Below are 22501 nucleotides of genomic sequence, written 5' to 3'. Positions count from 1 at the left end.
AGCTAGGTGGTCACGTGACCCGTGACGTCACAAAAACTTTCCAAGGAGCCAGCGCTTGGGAATCTAATGTAAACAGGTTACCGAAATGGACACCATCGACAGTGATATTCCCGATGTTTCACAGAGATGTGAAGTTAGACCCTATCAATTCGAACCAATAGCTGGAAATTCACATGAACATAGATCTTGTCTTTACTCTGACGGGTCAGATGATTCTGAGAGTGAGAGTTCATTCAATCCCCATGAAACTGAAAGCAGTCGGCTCGATAACACTTCCTGGTAAGTTAAAAACAATTCTGCTCAAAGGCTAATGATCTGTTGAAAGAAGTATTATTTTTGTATCATACATTGAAAGTTCATCATAGATCTCGCTAAAGTCCGTTGCAAGCTAGTTTTTTTTTTCTGATATTTTTCGAGATTGATTGAGATACAATGCTTCCAGAGTCCGAGATGAAAACATTCAAAATGGCGAAACGAGTCAGAATTATGATAATCAATAATTAATACACCCAAAATTATAATACTAATCCTTACCTCGGCTTTCAGTCGCTTAGCGCAGAGGTCTTCAACAGGGGGGTCGCGAAATCGCACCGGATCACTCATATCAACAAAAATATTCCTGCCCTGTCCCCTGGCCTCCGTGCAGGGATGCAAACAGCGCGCCTTTCGGCGGATGCCGCCTTTTTCACGGCTGAATCGCGCAGATCCAATTTAAAAAAAAAAAAAAATAGCGATGTTGGTTCATGGAGCATGAGGCATGAAGTGTAAGGATGAGAGAGAGGCGGTTTGGGTCGGGAAGCTGCGCGCATTTGTGCAGCCTGGCGCAGGTGTGCGCGGCTTCCCGATTTGAACTGTTTTTTTTTTTTTCTCATCCTTATGCTTCCTGTTTCATGTTTCATGAATTAATATCGCTCAGTACCTGAGTATTAATGTTGAAAGAATCCTCAGTGAAATGGTCCGAACACAGTTTGTGGGAAACAGTAGGTGCAAAGTTTTTTTCAACAGGTGTTCTGTAAAGTTGTCCTACCAAGCCTACTGCGCATGCGCAGGTGAGCCCACACTTTCCTCAGCTTCGGGTCCTTGGGGAATGCAAAAAAACTTACTCCAGGGCATTTCCCATTGGAATTATTGCAACCATAAGCAGCACAATACACCATGATGTCCAATGTATGATGTCCAATGTACTTTAAAGACTATAAAAACAATTTTCTTGTCATCCACTTCTCCATTCATCTACCCGCTTGTGCTGTGCCCGAAAGTTTTTGTGACGTATGATCACGTGACAGCGGCTCTTCCGGTTGCAAAAAATGCATATCGGAAGTCAAGCAGAAATGCCATATAATCATCACGAATATAACGATTTTGCTGAATTTAATAGATGATTTTGTATTTGTTGATGCAATTAATTCATATTTTTAATGGAAAGAAACTGATATAGCGTGCTTTTATGTTTCATGTCCCATATCCTTTAAGCCGGTACATGTCCAGGCCCGTCTGAAGTTTGCTAGAGAGCATTTGGATGATCCAGAAGAGGATTGGGAGAATGTCATATGGTCAGATGAAACCAAAATAGAACTTTTTGGTAAAAACTCAACTTGTCGTGTTTGGAGGAGAAAGAATGCTGAGTTGCATCCAAAGAACACCATACCTGCTGTGAAGCATGGGGGTGGAAACGTCATGCTTTGGGGCTGTTTTTCTGCAAAGGGACCAGGACGACTGATCCGTGTAAAGGAAAGAATGAATGGGGCCATGTATCGTGAGATTTTGAGTGAAAACCTCCTTCCATCAGCAAGGGCATTGAAGATGAAACGTGGCTGGGTCTTTCAGCATGACAATGATCCCAAACACACCGCCCGGGCAACGAAGGAGTGGCTTCGTAAGAAGCATTTCAAGGTCCTGGAGTGGCCTAGCCAGTCTCCAGATCTCAACCCCATAGAAAATCTTTGGAGGGAGTTGAAAGTCCGTGTTGCCCAGCGACAGCCCCAAAACATCACTGCTCTAGAGGAGATCTGCATGGAGGAATGGGCCAAAATACCAGCAACAGTGTGTGAAAACCTCGTGAAGACTTATAGAAAACGTTTGACCTCTGTCATTGCCAACAAAGGGTATACAACAAAGTATTGAGATGAACTTTTGTTATTGACCAAATACTTATTTTCCACCATAATTTGCAAATAAATTATTTAAAAATCAAACAATGGTGACTTTCTGGATTTTTTTTTCTCATTTTGTCTCTCATAGTTGAAGTGTACCTATGATGAAAATTGCAGGCCTCTCTCATCTTTTTAAGTGGGAGAACTTGCACAATTGGTGACTGACTAAATACTTTTTTGCCCCACTGTATACATGTGCTTGGTTCGCAAGTACAGTGCTCAGCGTAAATAAGTACACCTCCTTTGAAAAGTAACATTTTAAACAAGATCTCAATGAACACAAACAATTTCCAAAATGTTGACAAGACAAAGTTTAATATAACATCTGTTTAACTTATAACGTGAAAGTAAGGTTAATAATATAACTTAGATTACACATTTTTTCAGTTTTACTCAAATTAGGGTGGTGCAAAAATGAGTACACCCCACAACAAAAACTACTACATCTAGTACTTTGTATGGCCTCCATGATTTTTACAGCACCAAGTCTTCTAGGCATGGAATGAACAAGTTGGCGACATTTTGCAACATCAATCTTTTTCCATTCTTCAACAATGACCTCTTTTAGTGACTGGATGCTGGATGGAGAGCGATGCTCAACTTGTCTCTTCAGAATTCCCCAAAGAAAATAATTTCTTTACACCACAAAGGTGAAGGCTACAAGAAGATCAGCAAAGCTTTACTTATCAGTCAGAATACTATAGCAAAAGTGGTACAAAAATTTAAGAAAGATGGAACTGCAACCATCTCACAGAGACGTCCAGGTCGTCCACGGAAGTTAACACCTCAACAGGAGCGTCTTCTGATGAGAAGGGTTGAAAAAAAAAACGGCATGCAAGTTCACTGCAGTTATCTCAAGAAGTAGAAAGCCAAACTGGGGTGACTATTTCCTGTGACACAATACGGCGTACACTGCAGAGGAATGGCATGCATGGATGCAGTCCACGAAAGAAGCCTCTCCTAAAGCCCAAGCACAAAAAAGCCCGCCTGGAGTTTGCCAGGGCCCATGCTGACAAAGATGAAGACTACTGGGACTCTATACTCTGGAGTGATGAGACCAACATAAATGTGTTTGGAACTGATTGCTTCAAAACTGTATAGTATAGTGTCGCAAAGGTGAGGAATGCAAAGAAAAATGCACGGTGCCTACAGTGAAACATGGTGGTGGCAGTGTCCTTATGTGGGGCTGCATGAGTGCTGCTGGTGTCGGGGAGCTGCATTTCATTGATGGCGTCATGAATTCACAGATGTATTGCTCTATACTGAAAGAGAAGATGCTACCATCACTCCGTGCCCTTGGTCGTCGTGCACTTTTCCAACATGACTAAACACACATCTAAGGCCACTGTTGGATTCCTGAAGAAGAACAGGGTGAAAGTGATTCAGTGGCCAAGTATGTCTCCTGATCTGAACCCAATCAAACACCTATGGGGAATTCTGAAGAGACAAGTTGAGCATCGCTCTCCATCCAGCATCCAGTCACTAAAAGAGGTCATTGTTGAAGAATGGAAAAAGATTGATGTTGCAAAATGTCGCCAACTTGTTCATTCCATGCCTAGAAGACTTGGTGCTGTCATTAAAAATCATGGAGGCCATACAAAGTACTAGATGTAGTAGTTTTTGTTGTGGGGTGCACTCATTTTTGCACCACCCTAATTTGAGTAAAACTGAAAAATGTGTAATCTAAGTTATATTTTTAACCTTACTTTCACGTTATAAGTTAAACAGATGTTATATTAAACTTTGCCTTGTCAACATTTTGGAAATTGTTTGTGTTCATTGAGATATTGTTTAAAATGTTACTTTTCAAAGGGGGTGTACTCATTTACGCCGAGCACTGTAAACACAGAACTGCTCCCGGTCTGTTTGGCTTAAATGAGGTCACGACGACGGTCCCCTGGCAGTGAAAGCGCGCATAAGTGAGATGTAAACAAACCTTCGGAAATTGGGCAAAACAGTATATTTTAACCATTTTATTCAATTTTAGCATGCAAATTAGACACTATGAAGATTGAATTTGCTTTTTGTTTCGTTCTTCTAGACAATAAAGTTGATATTCTATGTTTCACCTCCAACCATTGCCTATGACCTTTAAGTAAAAATTTGACTGAACAACTTTCACTTGTATTGGCGTAACATTGGACCAGTGGGATCTGTATTTTGACTTACCGTAAGTAATGAAGTTGGGTACTTTGTCCACCTCTGATTTAATTACATAATTCAAACGTTTAAGAATGTAAAGTTTGTTTGAAAATCTAAATAAACAGTATCATGAAGTCCAAGACAAAGTCCTGACAAAGTATACATCTCCCAAAAATATCCCACTTTAATGACGCACAATCGTCTCCATTCAACAAATTACGTTCCATCCTTCTGATGGAAACTTGTTAGACCAAAAGTAATTTTGGAATTTCACAGCAAACAGGGCTTTATTTTTCCGAAATTATATACGCGGTTTAATTTATAAGTAATTAAATAAATCATTCTGATAACTTTACTGATTTTCCCCAGTTCAATATTGTGGACAATTGTGTGTACATTCGTGACATGTACGTAATCCCAAAGTCCATTTCAAAATGTGGAAAACATTCAAGGGGGTCAATACTTATGCAACCCACTCTATTTTATTGTAGTATTTTTTTTTAAATAATCTGTCATTTTTAAACATTTGCAGTCCCTTTATTACGGACTGTATATTGCTTCATTAATACGGTTCATCATCAATTCTCACTGAGAATTTGTGTCTCAAAATTGTATTTAAAAAAAAAAATATATATATATATATATATATATATATACACACACACACCTTATGATATAATATATAGTATATAAGCCCCCTAAAACAGAATCATATCGAATTTAATCAGCAAGAGAAATTCAGGAATAATGAAAAGCTGTGTGTGTGTGTGTGTGTGTGTACCCCCTCTCTTGCTTGTGGAGCAGCAGAACAAGCAGACAGATGGTCAGCACCACTAGCAACAGGCTAAGCACCACCCCCAGAGCCTGACTCCGCCCTGATAATCCAGCTTCCTCATTATCCTTCACTTGCTGAATCAAGGTGCTTCAATCACAAAAAGAAGAAAAAAAAAGTTAAAATCTGTGAAATAATAGAGTGGTGACTACAATTATCGACATCTTTTCAGATTTACCAATTAAAAAAAAAATTACAAAAGGTGAGTTTCAGTTACAACAGTTATTATTGGTTAATTAATCAACCGGAAGACCCGGCTCACCCTTTGATCTTGTCGTCTGATGACACAGCTCATTACCTGAGATGGAATTTTTTTTTAGCACAGTCAGCAATTTTTCTGAAAACCCGGACGTTATCATCGCAGATAAGCATGGTGGAAAGATCATGGACATGTTTTTACTCATCAAATTCACGATATTTCATGATCTCCTTGTCGAAACCTACTTTGTTTCCTCCTCTTTCATTTGACAATCGCCATTTTGTATCTAAACGCGCATTTGAGAAGTCACGTGAGGTGTCGATAATAGTGATCACGTTCACCGGTGTCCACCATTATCGACACCCTGTGGAATTAAGTGACATTTACAACTGTTACGGATCGAGCTTTTACATCGTCGAAGTAGATGAAGTATTTTAAAAAGAAAAATAAAAGTGCTGTGATTTATAATTATTTTTTTCTGATTCATAACAGAATGGAATGTTTATAGAGTATGTGGAATCTGATTACAATAAATAGAATTAGACCAGAATTAAATTACATGCTTGAAATATTCAGATTTTTCTATTACACTCAGATTTTTTTTTTGTAGTTTGTTGTAAATACCTACCACATATTACAATATCAGTAGACATTTTATATTTTGGTTCGAGGAATGATGTATGACCTTTGATCTGGATGTTCATGCGGTTACAAAGTCAATTTCCTGTTGACATTTATTGGTAAAGGACAAAACTAGAAATTAATACAAACTATGACGAACAGGGACGTACACAGGATTATAGAGGGGCAGGGGCTCAAAGTCAGAAAAAGGGCAAGTGGATGATTTTTTTTTCCCGGTCCTTTCCAAAATATGGAAATGTAGAATTAAAATTAACGTACTAATAGGAAGGTAAGTACTTAGTTATGTGTCCTGTGTTGGTGAAAGTGATATGCAATTGCCATTTCTTTTGTGTCAGCAAAATTGTCACTCACGTTATCATAGGCTTGGAAGACATGCAAAGCAATAAAACACTGCGCATCATTAGGCTTTTTTATTGTTAAAGATTTAAATTGTTAAAGATTTAACATTGAACAGTGAAACCTGAACTTTGAACAAATAAGTAAATAGCCTAATGGACAAAATGATAAAAATCAGTCCTTCCTCTCATAAGGTAGAAGCCTAACATTCCACGACTAGTTATATATACACAAGAGAAGAATGTAAGCTTCCCGACGATATATGATACTTGCATGTAGACCGAAGCACGGCCGAGGCAATCGATTGTGAACAGTAACAGGTCAGGTCACGTCAGTTAACAAGCAGATTATTAAACTACAGAGACTTAAATTACTCGCACAAATGTCAGTAGCCCTACAAACGCCCAAATGTCATGTGCATACAGTTTGAAAGGGCTAACTGTTAGCCCATAACTCACATGTTCAAGCTGCCTCACTGTCGCGTCTCCTCTGTTATCATTGTGGCAGCGCGTGCAGCAGCTTCTTCCCTCTCACTCAGTCCGCGCGCCCCCTCTCTCCGGCTGCACGCGAGCGGAGCAGCAATGGACAGAGAAGCGGCAGCTCAACGCACACAACCACCCCGGATTACAGCATGCACAGCCACCCCGGATTACAGTGCGCACGGCCACCCCGGATTACAAGAACATTGGTAGATTGCCGTGGAGTTTTTGTACCACTGTTGTTTTAAACTTCTAACAGGACTTTATTATTATTATTATTATTATTATTTTAAAAGGGCAACATTTAATTCGAGGCAAAAAGGGCAGGGGCTCAAGCACCCCTAAAGCCCTATGTGTGCACGTGCCTGATGACGAATGATTAACAAAATGTTATGTATGGAAATACTGAGAAAGCGGGTAGAAAGTGGAACAAAACGATTTTCTGATGCAGGTTAAATATTATCAGTTCATTTGTTTACAAACATTAGGATTACTTCCTCATTTACGTACACACCGACATCGATATACAACCCCGATTCCAAAAAAGTTGGGACAAAGTACAAGTTGTAAATAAAAACGGAAAGCAATAATTTACAAATCTCAAAAACTGATATTGTATTCACAATAGAACATAGACAACATATCAAATGTTGAAAGTGAGACATTTTGAAATTTCATGCCAAATATTGGCTCATTTGAAATTTCATGACAGCAACACATCTCAAAAAAGTTGGGACAGAGGCAATAAGAGGCTGGAAAAGTTAAAGGTACAAAAAAGGAACAGCTGGAGGACCAAACTGCAACTCATTAGGTCAATTGGCAGTAGGTCATTAACATGACTGGGTATAAAAAGAGCATCTTGGAGTGGCAGCGGCTCTCAGAAGTAAAGATAGGAAGAGGATCACCAATCCCCCTAATTCTGCGCCGACAAATAGTGGAGCAATATCAGAAAGGAGTCCGACAGTGTAAAATTGCAAAGAGTTTGAACATATCATCATCTACAGTGCATAATATCATCAAAAGATTCAGAGAATCTGGAAGAATCTCTGTGCCTAAGGGTCAAGGCTGGAAAACCATACTGGGTGCCCGTGATCTTCGGGCCCTTAGGCAGCACTGCATCACATACAGGCATGCTTCTGCATTGGAAATCACAAAATGGGCTCAGGAATATTTCCAGAGAACATTATCTGTGAACACAATTCACCGTGCCATCCGCCGTTGTCAGCTAAAACTTTATAGTTCAAAGAAGAAGCCGTATCTAAACATGATCCAGAAGCGCAGACGTCTTCTCTGGGCCAAGGCTCATTTAAAATGGACTGTGACAAAGTGGAAAACTGTTCTGTGGTCAGACGAATCAAAATTTGAAGTTCTTTATGGAAATCAGGGACGCCGTGTCATTCGGACTAAAGAGGAGAAGGACGACCCAAGTTGTTATCAGTGCTCAGTTCAGAAGCCTGCATCTCTGATGGTATGGGGTTGCATTAGTGCGTGTGGCATGGGCAGCTTACACATCTGGAAAGACACCATCAATGCTGAAAGGTATATCCAGGTTCTAGAGCAACATATGCTCCCATCCAGACGACGTCTCTTTCAGGGAAGACCTTGCATTTTCCAACATGACAATGCCAAACCACATACTGCATCAATTACAGCATCATGGCTGCGTAGAAGAAGGGTCCGGGTACTGAACTGGCCAGCCTGCAGTCCAGATCTTTCACCCATAGAAAACTTTTGGCGCATCATAAAACGGAAGATACGACAAAAAAAGACCTAAGACAGTTGAGCAACTAGAATCCTACATTAGACAAGAATGGGTTAACATTCCTATCCCTAAACTTGAGCAACTTGTCTCCTCAGTCCCCAGACGTTTACAGACTGTTGTAAAGAGAAAAGGGGATGTCTCACAGTGGTAAACATGGCCTTGTCCCAACTTTTTTGAGATGTGTTGCTGTCATGAAATTTAAAATCACCTAATTTTTCTCTTTAAATGATACATTTTCTCAGTTGAAACATTTGATATGTCATCTATGTTCTATTCTGAATAAAATGTGGAATTTTGAAACTTCCACATCATTGCATTCCGTTTTTATTTACAATTTGTACTTTGTCCCAACTTTTTTGGAATCGGGGTTGTATTTATATAAAAGATATTTTTTACTAAATAAGTCTGTGTAAAACAAATTTGAAATAAATACTATGTTTTGTTAACTTAATACCACATACTGATTTTTTTTTAAATAAATAATCATCTGGATGTCGATAATTGTGGAACGGTGTCCCCCCTTTTTCTAACATCTTGGACCTTGGTGTGACACGGTGGTGTAGTGGTTAGCACTGTCGCCTCACAGCAAGAAGGTCCGGGTTCGAGCCCCGTGGCCGGCGAGGGCCTTTCTATGTGGAGTTTGCATGTTGTCCGCGTGGGTTTCCTCCGGGTGCTCCGGTTTCCCCCACAGTCCAAAGACATGCAGGTTAGGTTAACTGGTGACTCTAAATTGACCGTAGGTGTGAGTGTGAATGGTTGTCTATGTGTCAGCCCTGTGATGACCTGGTGACTTGTCCAGGGTGTACCCCGCCTTTTGCCCGTAGTCAGCTGGGATAGGCTCCAGCTTGCCTGCGACCCTGTAGAACAGGATAAAGTGGCTACAGATAATGAGATGAGATGAGATGAGATAATGAGATGAGATGAGATGAGCTCATCTGTCCAAAAGGCTGATAAGCTGTTGCTATGGCATGGCGTCTGTCGGTCGTCCACAATTCATTTAAATCATATCTCCTCTGTCAGTTCGCCACGTATTTCCATTCTGATTGTTTTGTTTGAAAGAACTCATCACGCCACACAAAACTTGGTAGTTGCTTTGTCAAGTTTTTTGCTAACGAGTTACTAATTAAGCCAAATAAACGCATTTTCCATGCCTCTCACTAGAATAGAATCTCCTCTCTGATTTCTCATCTGATTCCAGTTCTGATCAATGTTTTGGGTCCTTGAGGAACAAAATTTAGTTGTTTCTTGATTTTCCTGTTGTAAACAATTTGTTTACAACTTTGTTTATTTTCAGTTAAATCATATCTCTTCCCTCAATTCTCAATGGATTTTAGTTCTGATTGTTTTATTTGAAAGAACTAGTCATTCTGTAAAACATTTGGTCATTGTTTTGTCAAATTTTTGCTAACAAACTACTAATTAGGTCAACTTCACAAGTTTTGGGACGTCTCATTAGAATTGTATCTCCTCTCGCAGTTCTCTCCCGATTTCAGTTCTGATTGATGTTTTGGGTAAATTTTCCCTCGGGGAACAAAACTTGGTCATTGTTTTGTCAAATTTTTGCTAACAAATTAGTAATTAGGTCAACTTAACACATTTTCTTCTGACTAGAATTGTATCTCCTTTCTCATTTATCATGCGAATTCAGTTCTGATCGATGTTTAGTGGGTAGATCTTCTCACGGGGAGAAAAATTTAGTCCTTTGTTGATTTTTCTGTTGTAAACAATTTGGCGTGGAGGTTATTCCTCTCTCTCACAGTGTCACATTTCAGTTCTGTTTGATGTCTTGGTAGTCATGGTTGTTTTGATGGCAGGCCAGATGAGCGACTACGTCCTTGACATTCTGGTTGATATGACGTTAAGTTTTGAATACATGTTGTGTGTTTCCAGACATCACAGTCAATAACCATTAGGTTAAACCCTGAACTAATACAAATACTCCAGTTTATTTCACACCATATAATGACAGCTGCAAATGCAAAGTACATTTATTCAATAAAACATTTTGCTTGAACAGAAATTGAGAGATTGGAGATATTTTGGAGGCTAAATTCAACAGTTATTCATAAATTAGCACCAATATTTTCATTCAATTCACATTTTGTATCGCAAAACCAGAAGTTTAAAAACGACCATTAACGTGTTTTGCTTTAATATTTTATGTATCTTTTTTAACAAGGACAATCAACATTACTCTTAAACATGCAAGACAAGAGTTATTAGTTCTCAAACTGGATGTGAATGAATTCCTAAAGTGTTTATGCAAGAAACGGGCTGTCCCGTTAGTCGGGAAAAACAGTGCATCCTCTGTTTCGCTGTTGAGTTCGAGTAAATTTACGTTTTTAAGGAGATTTGGTAATGTCTAAATGTCTCAAATAACCAGATTCAAATCATACAATTAGTGATGACAAAAGTTATGGCATCCTGTAAAACGAGTTAGTGTGTATCTATAGTAGCTGACATGCTGCAGTGGCTGAGCTGCGTTACTGGAAGACTTAATGCATGACATGTTTAGGAAACACTTTTAGTTGCCATTTTGAAGCACCCTATAAACTTTGCCTTTTATGGAGATTCATGGGCGGGACTAAATGCAAATCAGCTGTGCTGTGAACATGCTTGATTTTTTTACAACTGACTGCCATTTATTAACATGCACACACAGGAACAAGGGAAATCAACAAAACCTTTCGGAAATCTAGTGCTTTTAAGGAAAAAAGCACAACATTTCAGTGCTGCTCGGACACCATTATCCAGCAAGTGTTCGTAAGCTAAGTCAATGTCAAAACATATAAAACAAGATCAACTGTGAGCTACTGCTCACTTACATATCTCCCCGCTCTCGCTTGTATCAGAATGCAAGCAATTGAAGGAATAGGACACTTATGAATATTGACTTCAACAAATAATTAACCCTGAAACAAGTAAGTAAAGAACAGTGTCTCTCCCCAGGGATTTCAAATAGCATCCTGGTAAACTGTCATTTTGAAATAGCATTTTGCTTCTTGAAATAGCGTCAAAATCCACCCTATATGTTTCATAAATACATTCAGTCGGTAAACAGGAAGTCGATGTGCGACAGACCTGAAAATGGTATACATGGTATAGAACCCCAAGCTGAAGCTCGGTACCAAATATCAAGCAGTTGTGATGTGTAGTCGCTGAGAAAAGTGTTACGAAAATTTTGTAAATCCACACTATATGTTTCGTAAATACATTCAGTCAGTAAACAGGAAGTTGATGTGCAACAGACCTGAAAACTGTATACACGGTATAGAACCCCAAGCTGAAGTTTGGTACCAAGTGGCTATGATTTATGGTTGCTGAGAAAAAGGGTGTTTCGGATGGACGGAGAGACAGACAGAGGTAAACCAGCATCTCCCCCCCCCCCCCCCCCCCCAATTTGTATGAAATGGTCTATATTAGAGAAAGAAGACCAACTCTCAAAGTGCAGTCGGACTCCTTACAGGCCAAACTTTTTGTTTAGCATTATGCTAATCTATTTTTACATGTTTTGACATTGACTTAGCTTATGAACACTCACTTGATAATGGTGTCCAAGCAGCACCAAAACAAATAATTTACAGCAACTACACGTTTAATGTGTTAGCTTTCAAAGAGGTTTCTTCACATTTCATCATGACAAATAACACAAACAGTCAAACAGGGCATGTTACAATAATAATGCAAACAATAAAAAGACAAACAAAATAAAATTAGTTCAAAAGATTCAGTCCCAAACTCGTTCATATTCAGCTTCGGGATCGTCTCAGTTTAAAAAGTATTAAATTTCACTCTTTCTAAACAGCAGCCTGTAGTGTACAGGAGATACAGTGTATCAGAAAAGTATTCATCCCCTTTGGTGTTTGTCCTATTTTGTTGCATTACAAGCTGGAATTAAAATGGATTTTTGGAGAGTTAGCACCATTTGATTTACACAACATGCCTACCACTTTAAAGGTACAAATTGTTGATTTATTGTGACACAAACAATAATTAAGATGAAAAAAAAAAACAGAAATCTGGAGTGTGCATAGGTATTGACCCTCCAAAAAAAAAAAAAGTCAATACTTTGTAGAGACACCTTTTGCTGCAATTACAGCTGCAAGTCTCTTGGGGTATGTCTCTATTAGCTTAGCATATCTAGCCACTGGGATTTTTGCCCATTCCTCAAGGCAAAACTGCTCCAACTCCTTCAAGTTAGATGGGTTGCGTTGGTGTACAGCAATCTTCAAGTTATGCCACAGATTCTCAATTGGATTGAGGTCTGGGCTTTGATTAGGCTATTCCAAGACATTTAAATGTTTCCCTTTAAACCTCTCCAGTGTAGCTTTAAGCAGTATGTTTAGGCTCATTGTCCTGCTATACTGTGAACCTTCGTCCCAGTCTCAAACCTCTGGCTGACTCAAATAGGTTTTCCTCTAGAATTGCCCTGTATTTAGTGCCATCCATCTTTCCTTCAGTCCTGACCAGCTTTCCTGTCCCTGCACATGAAAAACATCCCCACAGCATGATCCTGCCACCACCATGTAGGAATGGTGTTTTCAGGGTGTTGGGTTTGTGCCACACATGGCATTTCCCATGATGGCTAAAAAGATCAATTTTAGTCTCATTTGACCAGAGAATCATCTTCCATGTGTTTGGGGAGTCTGCCACATGCTGTTGAGCAACGTCCAAATGTATTTTCTTCAGCAATGGCTTTTTTCTGGCCACTCTTCCATAAAGCCCTGCTCTGTGGAGTGTACGGCTTAAAGTGGTCCTATGGACAGATACTCCCATCTCCACTGTGGATCTTTGCAGCTCATTTATTGTTATCTTTGGTGTCTTTGTTGCATCTCTGATAAATGCCTTCCTTGCCCGGTCTGTGAATTTTGGTGGGCGGCCTTCTCTTGTCAGGTTTGTAGTGGCGCCATATTTTTTCCATTTTGCTATAATGGATTTAATGGTGCTCCGTGGGCTATTCAAAGTTTGGGATATTTTTTATAACCCAACCCTGATCTACTATACTTTTAGGGGTTTCATAGGAAAGGGGGTCAATAAAACAAAAATTTGCACCTTTAAAGTGATAGTCATGTTGTGTAAATCAAATGGTGCTAACCTCCCAAAAATCCATTTTAATTCCAGCTTGTAATGCGGCAAAACAGGACAAACACAAAGGGGGATGAATACTTTTGCAAGACACTGTAAGTACTGTGACAACCAGTTCTGGTCTCTCTTACTGAACAGCAGCCCCTCCATCTCATCAACTCCTGATAGGGTGCTACAGATTAAACTCCACACGTTACCACTGTCAGAGCGAAAATGTTCCACTTAAACTGTTGTAGTTTCTTTATTTTGTGTCACATCTGGCTGCAGGAGATTATCCAGCTGATGACTTTTATCTTTGTTTCTACAATAAGAAAAGACAAAATATAACAATGTGTGATGTTATGCCAGTGATGGTGCTCAAACAACTCAAACAATAAATATATATCTCACTTGTTTGGGTGTTCAATGTCATCGATGGTCTCTGGAAGAGGTACACCTCTGGTCTCAGGAAGCATCAGGACTAAACCACCAGCGATCACTGCCAGGATTCCTATTGGAGTTGTTGGAATTTATGTCTAATACACCTTTCTCTAGTCTGTCTATGAGTACACTACCACAGACACCCAGCTGAGCTGTAGTCATGGCAAACATTTAATTCAAGAATTTATACTAAACTTTTAAATTTTAGTCAGAAAAGCAACCAAGAGGCCAAGGGTAACTTGAAAGAGCTGAAGATATGAACAGCTCAGACAGGAGACACTGTTCACAGGACAACCATAACTTGGACACTCCACAAAACTGGGCTTTATGTCTGTACGTTAGATTACAGGCGTTTAGCAGACGCTCTCATACAGAGTGACATACAGCATACCCAGAGCAGCCTGGGGAGCAGTTTGGGGTTAGGTGCCTTGCTCAAGAGCACTTCAACCATTCCTGCTGGTCCAGGGAATCAAACCAGTAACCTTTTGGTCCAGTGGCGGCTGGTAGTCTTTCAAACAGGGGAGGCTGGTTGGTTACGATATTTCCAGATTTTAAAAGAAAAAAGAAAAAACACATCAATTTTGCCCATACTCTTGCCACTGATCTGGCTGATTGTTGGCAGGGTCAGAAACTGTGAAATAACAGGTTCTTTTGGCCCATTAGCCTACTGTCCAATATACATGATGGTGGTGTTGGGGGGTATATTTTAACATTTTATATTTTAAAATTGTGGCATGTTGTTTAAAAATTGATCATTATTGAAAGCAGCACTTTGTCAGGAACCTCAGCAGTAACAGCAGAGTGTTCTGGAATAGGCACAAGCACTGACCTTGGGGAGCCAAACATAGAGCTGGGTGCCACACATTTCATTCAATGACACTTTCCCTATATTTTACTTATTTTGACTGAGAAATGTTTTATTGACAATTTTGATAACCCTTCACTTTTAATCCAGGTCTGTAGTGTGAAATGTTCTCGGCTGTGTTTTTGTTTAAAAATGTTTTCCAAATTGTAGCTGTGTTTAATTCATATCCAAAAATATATATATTCCAATATAATATCTCATCTCATCTCATTATCTCTAGCCGCTTTATCCTGCTCTACAGGGTCACAGGCAAGCTGGAGCCTATCCCAGCTGACTACGGGCGAAAGGCGGGGTACACCCTGGACAAGTCGCCAGGTCATCACAGGGCCGACACATAGACACAGACAACCATTCACACTCACATTCACACCTACGGTCAATTTAGAGTCACCAGTTAACATAACCTGCATGTCTTTGGACTGTGGGGGAAACCGGCGCACCCGGAGGAAACCCACGCGGACACGGGGAGAACACGCAAACTCCACACAGAAAGGCTTTCGCCGGTCACGGGGCTCGAACCCGGACCTTCTTGCTGTGAGGCGACAGCGCTAACCACTACACCACCGTGCCGCCCCCCAATATAATATACTCAGCATAAACATTTTAAATAGATTCTATATTTTTGGTCCATCCATGACATATTACTAAAGTAGCATATTTACTGTTGTTGATGTGGGTCACTTGCTGTTAGCCAATTCACTTTCTCGTACCAGGAGAGCTGAAAGGAACGAGTATTATTCCCTACCTTTTTCACCAAGTCAATTTGAGGCGTTGGTCTACCCTGCTCTTTAATTTTAATTTTTTCCTCGAAAGGAAGACTGGCAAATGGCTTCGCCAAAATTAAATCAGCAATGCTTGGCATCCATGCGCAGCTTTCTTGCTAGCTGACTAGCCCCCTCAAGTTCAAGTTCAGTCACTCAAATAAACGAAATTTCTGGAACTAAGATAGCAAACTTGACAACACTATATTTACACTTTATTTACAATGAAAATATATACAAACTAAAAAAGCTGGTAGAAACCGTATGTAATGAATGAAATCGAAATGTAAGCTGATCTCTTACAATACACCACAGCACTTGCGAATCCGCATGGGACTGAACTGAAATTCACCGCTGCCTGTCTATATTTGAAACGAGCTGTCAATCAAAGAAAATATCCAGCTGCTTTCACCAATCACCAGTCTCCTCGCGGAAACTGCCATGTCCCTCCCACTGTGAGGCTCGGAGTCCGTAGGCGGGCATTTTCGCAGTATTTGTCCAATAACCGTCTTGCATTTTGAGATTGAAAAGCGCATAGCTCCCAAATGCCATTGAAGTCCACTGAGGCTGGGCTGCATCGCACTGTCACGAGGGGGAAAAACTCACACGCACATTAGGCGAACTGGGGAAAGTTATAACGGAATGATTTCGCACTGTAGTTGGGTTGAGCACATATATTTCTATGATTCTGGATCTGAAATAGCAATGTTATAACTTATAACATTGCTATTTCAGATCCAGAATTTTTAGAGGAGGCTGAGCCTCCCTCATTGTCTTAGAGCAATCGCCCGTGTTTTGGTCCCAAAGCTGCTTCTCTAACCATTAGGCTATATAATATGCTATAATGGCAAGCCCTATGAAGTTTTGTTTGGAATTTGCCAAAAGACATGTTGGAGACTAAGATCCACTATATTTGGCAGAAACCCAACACTGCACACCACCTTGCAGAGATGTCCACAAGCGCCGGTGACCAGCGGTTTTCTCCAGCTACACAGACAGTCTACACCGGCTACTCAATCCCAGAAAAAAAAAAACTTCCCTTTCAATTTTCAAGTAATTTATATTGTCTGCACTGCCCATAACTTGCTGTAAATCCAATTATTCCACCACAAAATTGTCTTCAATTCAGGTCTAACATGACCGGAAGTGCTGCCATATTTTTTGATTGATTCTCGCGCTCTGATTGGCTGAGCTGGACCATGTGACCACACCATAGCATATGTAGTTATGTTACAGAGCCAGGCAGCATACTACAGAGGGTAACTGAGAAAGCCAAGCACACATACATCTGGAGGGAAATTTCATATATATTTTGCAAGTATTTTACAGGGAAATGATTAGTAATTTATGAGCTGAGAATGCACCAGAAGGCATGTAAATTTCAAAATTTTCTGGGGGGCCTGCCTCCAGACCCCCTGAGCATTAGCGTGCTGTGGGAAATTCCAGAGCTGCCTACTACGTTTTTTTTTTAGCTGGCTACTTCAGATTTTCCGGAGAACCCTGACCTTGAGAAAACGGTCCTTGCAGTAAAGCATGTTGGTGGTAGCATCATACTGAGAGTTGGCTTCTTGGTTGCTTCGTGACATGTCATCCCAATTAAATCCATTTCAGTTGCATGTTGTAACACTACAAAATGTGGGTGTTACTACTAATATCTGACCATACACTATTTAACCCCTTGTATTATCCACAAACTACAACCCTGATTCCAAAAAAAGTTGGGACAAAGTACAAATTGTAAATAAAAATGGAATGCAATAATTTACAAATCTCAAAAACTGATATTGTATTCACAATAAAACATAGACAACATATCAAATGTCGAAAGTGAGACATTTTGAAATTCCATGCCAAATATTGGCTCATTTGAAATTTCATGACAGCAACACATCTCAAAAAAAGTTGGGACAGGGGCAATAAGAGGCTGGAAAAGTTAAAGGTACAAAAAAGGAACAGCTGGAGGACCAAACTGCAACTCATTAGGTCAATTGGCAATAGGTCATTAACATGACTGGGTATAAAAAGAGCATCTTGGCGTGGTAGTGGCTCTCAGAAGTAAAGATGGGAAGAGGATCACCAATCCCCCTAATTCTGCACCGACAAATAGTGGAGCAATATCAGAAAGGAGTTCGACAGTGTAAAATTGCAAAGAGTTTGAACATATCATCATCTACAGTGCATAATATCATCAAAAGATTCAGAGAATCTGGAAGAATCTCTGTGCGTAAGGGTCAAGGCCGGAAAACCATACTGGGTGCCTGTGATCTTCGGGCCCTTAGACGGCACTGCATCACATACAGGCATCCTTCTTATTGGAAATCACAAAATGGGCTCAGGAATATTTCCAGAGAACATTATCTGTGAACACAATTCACTGTGCCATCCGCCGTTGCCAGCTAAAACTCTATAGTTCAAAGACGAAGCCGTATCTAAACACGATCCAGAAGCGCAGACGTCTTCTCTGGGCCAAGGCTCATTTATAATGGACTGTGGCAAAGTGGAAAACTGTTCTGTGGTCAGATGAATCAAAATTTGAAGTTCTTTATGGAAATCAGGGACGCCGTGTCATTCGGACTAAAGAGGAGAAGGACGACCCAAGTTGTTATCAGTGCTCAGTTCAGAAGCCTGCATCTCTGATGGTAAGGGTTTGCATTAGTGTGTGTGGCATGGGTAGCTTACACATCTGGAAAGACACCATCAGTGCTGAAAGGTATATCCAGGTTCTAGAGCAACATATGCTCCCATCCCGACGACGTCTCTTTCAGGGAAGACCTTGCATTTTCCAACATGACAATGCCAAACCACATACTGCATCAATTACAGCATCATGGCTGCGTAGAAGAAGGGTCCGAGTACTGAACTGGCCAGCCTGCAGTCCAGATCTTTCACTCAAAGAAAACATTTGACGCATCATAAAACAGAAGATACGACAAAAAAGACCTAAGACAGTTGAGCAACTAGAATCCTACATTAGACAAGAATGGGTTAACATTCCTATCCCTAAACTTGAGCAACTTGTCTCCTCAGTCCCCAGACGTTTACAGACTGTTGTAAAGAGAAAAGTAGATGTCTCACAGTGGTAAACATGGCCTTGTCTCAACTTTTTTGAGATGTGTTGTTGTCATGAAATTTAAAATCACCTAATTTTTCTCTTTAAATGATACATTTTCTCAGTTTAAACATCTGATATGTCATCTATGTTCTATTCTGAATAAAATATGGAATTTTGAAACTTCCACATCATTGCATTCCATTTTTATTTACAATTTGTACTTTGTCCCAACTTTTTTGGAATCGGGGTTGTAAATGTCTTTCATTTTGTCTGAAGGCTGCCCAGCTTTTTTGTGGGTACAGTATCGCATAAATCAGAGAAACTAAGAGCAAAAATGAAACAATTCAAAAAGTAATAAAATGATCAGCTAATGTCATTATAAATAAAAAAATTATTATAGATAGGCTCTGGTGGTTAGAAAGTGTGAAACCAAAATATTTGAGATCACAAAGAAAAATTGCAGTGTTTCTATATTTTTTCCTCGAAACGATGCAAAGAAAAAAGAAAACAAGGTATAGTTTTGTTTCATACACACCAAAAATGATAAGTGGCAGCTCCAGCCAGATGACTGCAAGTCTGTAAAGCAGGAACGGGGCTACAATCCCTCCGATATCACATAAAGTAGAGCACACTGAAAACCCCATGTTCCTGCAGGAATACATGTCATTACTCTTTAGTTAGAAACTACTATAACATATAGTTAACCAAATTTATCATGTCAGAAGCTGATCAATTCTTTACTGGATGGAAAAATTCATTTGGCTCCCAGCCCCATGTTGTGTTTACCCAGAGCTCCAGTTGTATGACAGGATAATTATGTAGATTAATAGAGTTTGATGAAACATTGTGTTTTCGCCCTCAACAAAAAGGCAGAAAGTCTTTGGCTAACATTTCGACTGTGAGCTGTGGTGTTCTCTCATCGCATAAAAAAAAGTTATCTCCAAAGTTTGTATGTGGGAATCATATTAATTAAATAAAAACGTCTTCCACACAAATTTACGAAGTTTTACTCAGAGCTTTCAGATCTATGGTCCATCATCAGGGACAGAATGGAATGTAACTTACTGATTAACTTATTAGTTATAACTTCATTAGCCTTCATTCCATTCTGTCCCTGATGATGGACCGTAGGTCCGAAAGCTTGGAGTAAAAACTTGTGTCTGTCAAGTGTCTTTGCTTTCTGTCACTCAAGTATTCAAAGGCAAAGCAATTGCAGGTTTTGCTAGTATAAGATTTGCACTGTACTGTACTTTGCTCAGCTGTGTTACTGTTTTCACATCCCTTCATATTCCTGATTCTGGAAAGATCTAAAATCCTTTCAAGATAATTAATATGCCTAGTAAGTGTAGTTTCTACAGTGTAGTAGGGTGTGGGATGCTTTGCACCACAGAGAAGCATATAAACCAGTTGGGGAGTGTAATGTGTAAACCAACATATCAAATGAAAAGTTTACTTTTGTGAAATTCAGCAAGGAGTGGAGTTATTATTTCTTCAGATGTTGGTTAAGTTGATTGAGATGGTTTGGACATGGACTGGGTATATTGGGAAAAGAATGCAGGAGATGAAGTTGCCAGGTAGAAGGAAAAGAGGAAGCGCAGAGATGAGATTTATGAATGTGGTGAAAGAGGACATGAGGATGGTTGGTGTAACAGAAGAAGATATAGATATGGAGGGACATTATCTGTTGTGGTGACCCCTAATGGGAACAGCTGGAAGAAGAAGAAGAAGAAGAAGAAAAAGCAGATGTTGGTTAAGTGAAGTAAAAAAAAAAAGTAATGGCAACAATTACATCTACAGTCTACTGAATTTGGCTTCGCTGCCAATTTCCAACTGTGAATGGAAAAACGAGTCACCCAGATACTTGTCACCAGATGTGCTTTGGTCTCAGTTTAGATGGTCTTGACTTCAACACTAGTGTTGCACATCTGGTGACAATCACCAGATGTGCTTGTCCCAGGCGACTGGGTTAGTTATCCTCCCATCCCCCCACCCCAACATACACACATATTAAGACTAAACTGAACCAGTAGCGCAGTGTTCTGTGCCATATGCACCATGTGCAGCATAAATGTACAAGGTTATGCTGAGTTATTTGGCAGCACGTGACCTTCGAACTTCAGAGCTACTTTACCTGATGAAGGTCGGGTACAACTCAGTGTTTACAAAAATCAGGAGTTCAAAAGCCATAGTGATTCCCAGTCTCCCAATGCAAGCCACAGTCGTTTTAAACCAGAACAAACCTGCAGGAAACAGAGGTTTAAAGGGAAGGAAAACCCTTAGAGTGGTTGGGAGTTTATTCAAATGGCACATAAAAGAATCAATGAATAAAATGTTTGACTTATTTTACACAAGGCTGAAAATAAATGTTCAGAAAAAAAAAGTTCATGTCCTACGGTTGGTTCATGAGTTTGTATAAATTTCCATATAAGCAGACATATTAGTGTGAATTAGTGTTGTTGTACTCGAGACTGGTCTCAAGATCACTTTTTGAAGGTCTCGAGCTCGTCTCGAAATCGACCATATTTTTACTCGGTCATGTCTCGGTCTCAGACAAAGAGACTCGGTAGTTTATTTCAATACCGGTCAAGACCACAACTGAGGGGATTTCACTAAACTGCCTGTGCATTGTTTGATTTATTTGTTAACATCGTCACTATGATTGGATGGAAAACTTCCTGCTCCACATGCGACCAATAAGGTGACTCCCTGCTAATTTGACGTTTTTCTTCCTATTAACAACTGTGACCCCTCCCCCACACACACTGGCCTGGTCCTGGTCTTGACTCGGTCTCACCCTGCCTTGGCCGTGGTCTTGACTTGATCTCAACTCCTCAAAATCTTGGTCTTGTCTCAATCTTAATACACTTTGCAGGGTTCTAACTAGACCAAAATATCAGTGTAGTGGCACCAGTCATAACGGACGGGGGTTCGGGGAACACCTTAGGCTCCTGAAAGCTCACGGGTTCTACATGCTCGGAGATGCATTCTTGTGCATTTCCTGGCACTTGCAGGCCTCCCTGAAAGCCACTCTTTATTGGTAATATTAATGAGATTTTTTTTTTTGCCAAAAGTTGCTGTGATTGTTTTTGATTGAAGACTGATTCTAATTAATATTCAAGTATATTAGTGACATATTTATGGAATAAGAATTAAACAACCAGTTGATGTTCACCAAGTGTCGGCTTTATTTTCAGCTTAAGCTATTCAATTATAGTACATGACTATCCAAATCTAACTCATATCATACAGTGTCTTGCAAAAGTATTCATCCCCCTTGGTGTTTGTCCTGTTTTGTCGCATTACAAGCTGGAATTGAAATGGATTTTGGAGGGTTATCTCCATTTGATTTACACAACATGCCTACCACTTTAAAGGTGCACATTGTTGTTTTATTGTGACACAAACAATAATTAAGATGAAAAACTAGAAATCTGGAGTGTGTATAAGTATAAATAAGAACTGGTCCAACCAATTCACTTCATAAGTCACATAATTAGTTGATTAAGATCCACCTGTGTGCAGTCAAAGTGTCACATGATCTGTCACATGATGTCTGTACAAATCAACCTGTTCTGGAAGGACCCTGACTCTGCAACACCATTAAGCAAGCAACATGAAAATCAAGGAGCCTCCAAACAGGTCAAAGACAAAGTTGTGGAGAAGTATAGATCAGGGTTGGATTATAAAAAAATATCCCAAACTTTGAATATCCCAGGGAGCACCATTAAATTCATTATACCAAAATGGAAAGAATATGGGGCGTCATGGCTCGG

At 39.8% G+C, this 22501-nt stretch overlaps 1 protein-coding gene across 1 annotated transcript in view; it reads right to left on the bottom strand.

The window, feature by feature from the left end:
* Window positions 1-13852: 13852 nt before the first annotated feature.
* LOC132882708 (solute carrier family 22 member 2-like) overlaps window positions 13853-22501 on the bottom strand; it is a 34816-nt gene continuing 26167 nt past the window's right edge. Inside the window, exons 8-11 of the mRNA XM_060915803.1 lie at window positions 20860-20968; window positions 19264-19376; window positions 14021-14120; window positions 13853-13931 (exon numbers count right to left, since the gene is read on the bottom strand). Of these exons, the coding sequence (XP_060771786.1) occupies window positions 13853-13931; window positions 14021-14120; window positions 19264-19376; window positions 20860-20968 (401 nt within the window). The remainder of the gene's footprint in view (window positions 13932-14020; window positions 14121-19263; window positions 19377-20859; window positions 20969-22501) is intronic.

Source organism: Neoarius graeffei, chromosome 3, assembly GCF_027579695.1.
Source record: "Neoarius graeffei isolate fNeoGra1 chromosome 3, fNeoGra1.pri, whole genome shotgun sequence".
NCBI classification, from domain to species: domain Eukaryota; kingdom Metazoa; phylum Chordata; class Actinopteri; order Siluriformes; family Ariidae; genus Neoarius; species Neoarius graeffei.
This window is presented reverse-complemented; position numbering and strand designations above follow the sequence as displayed.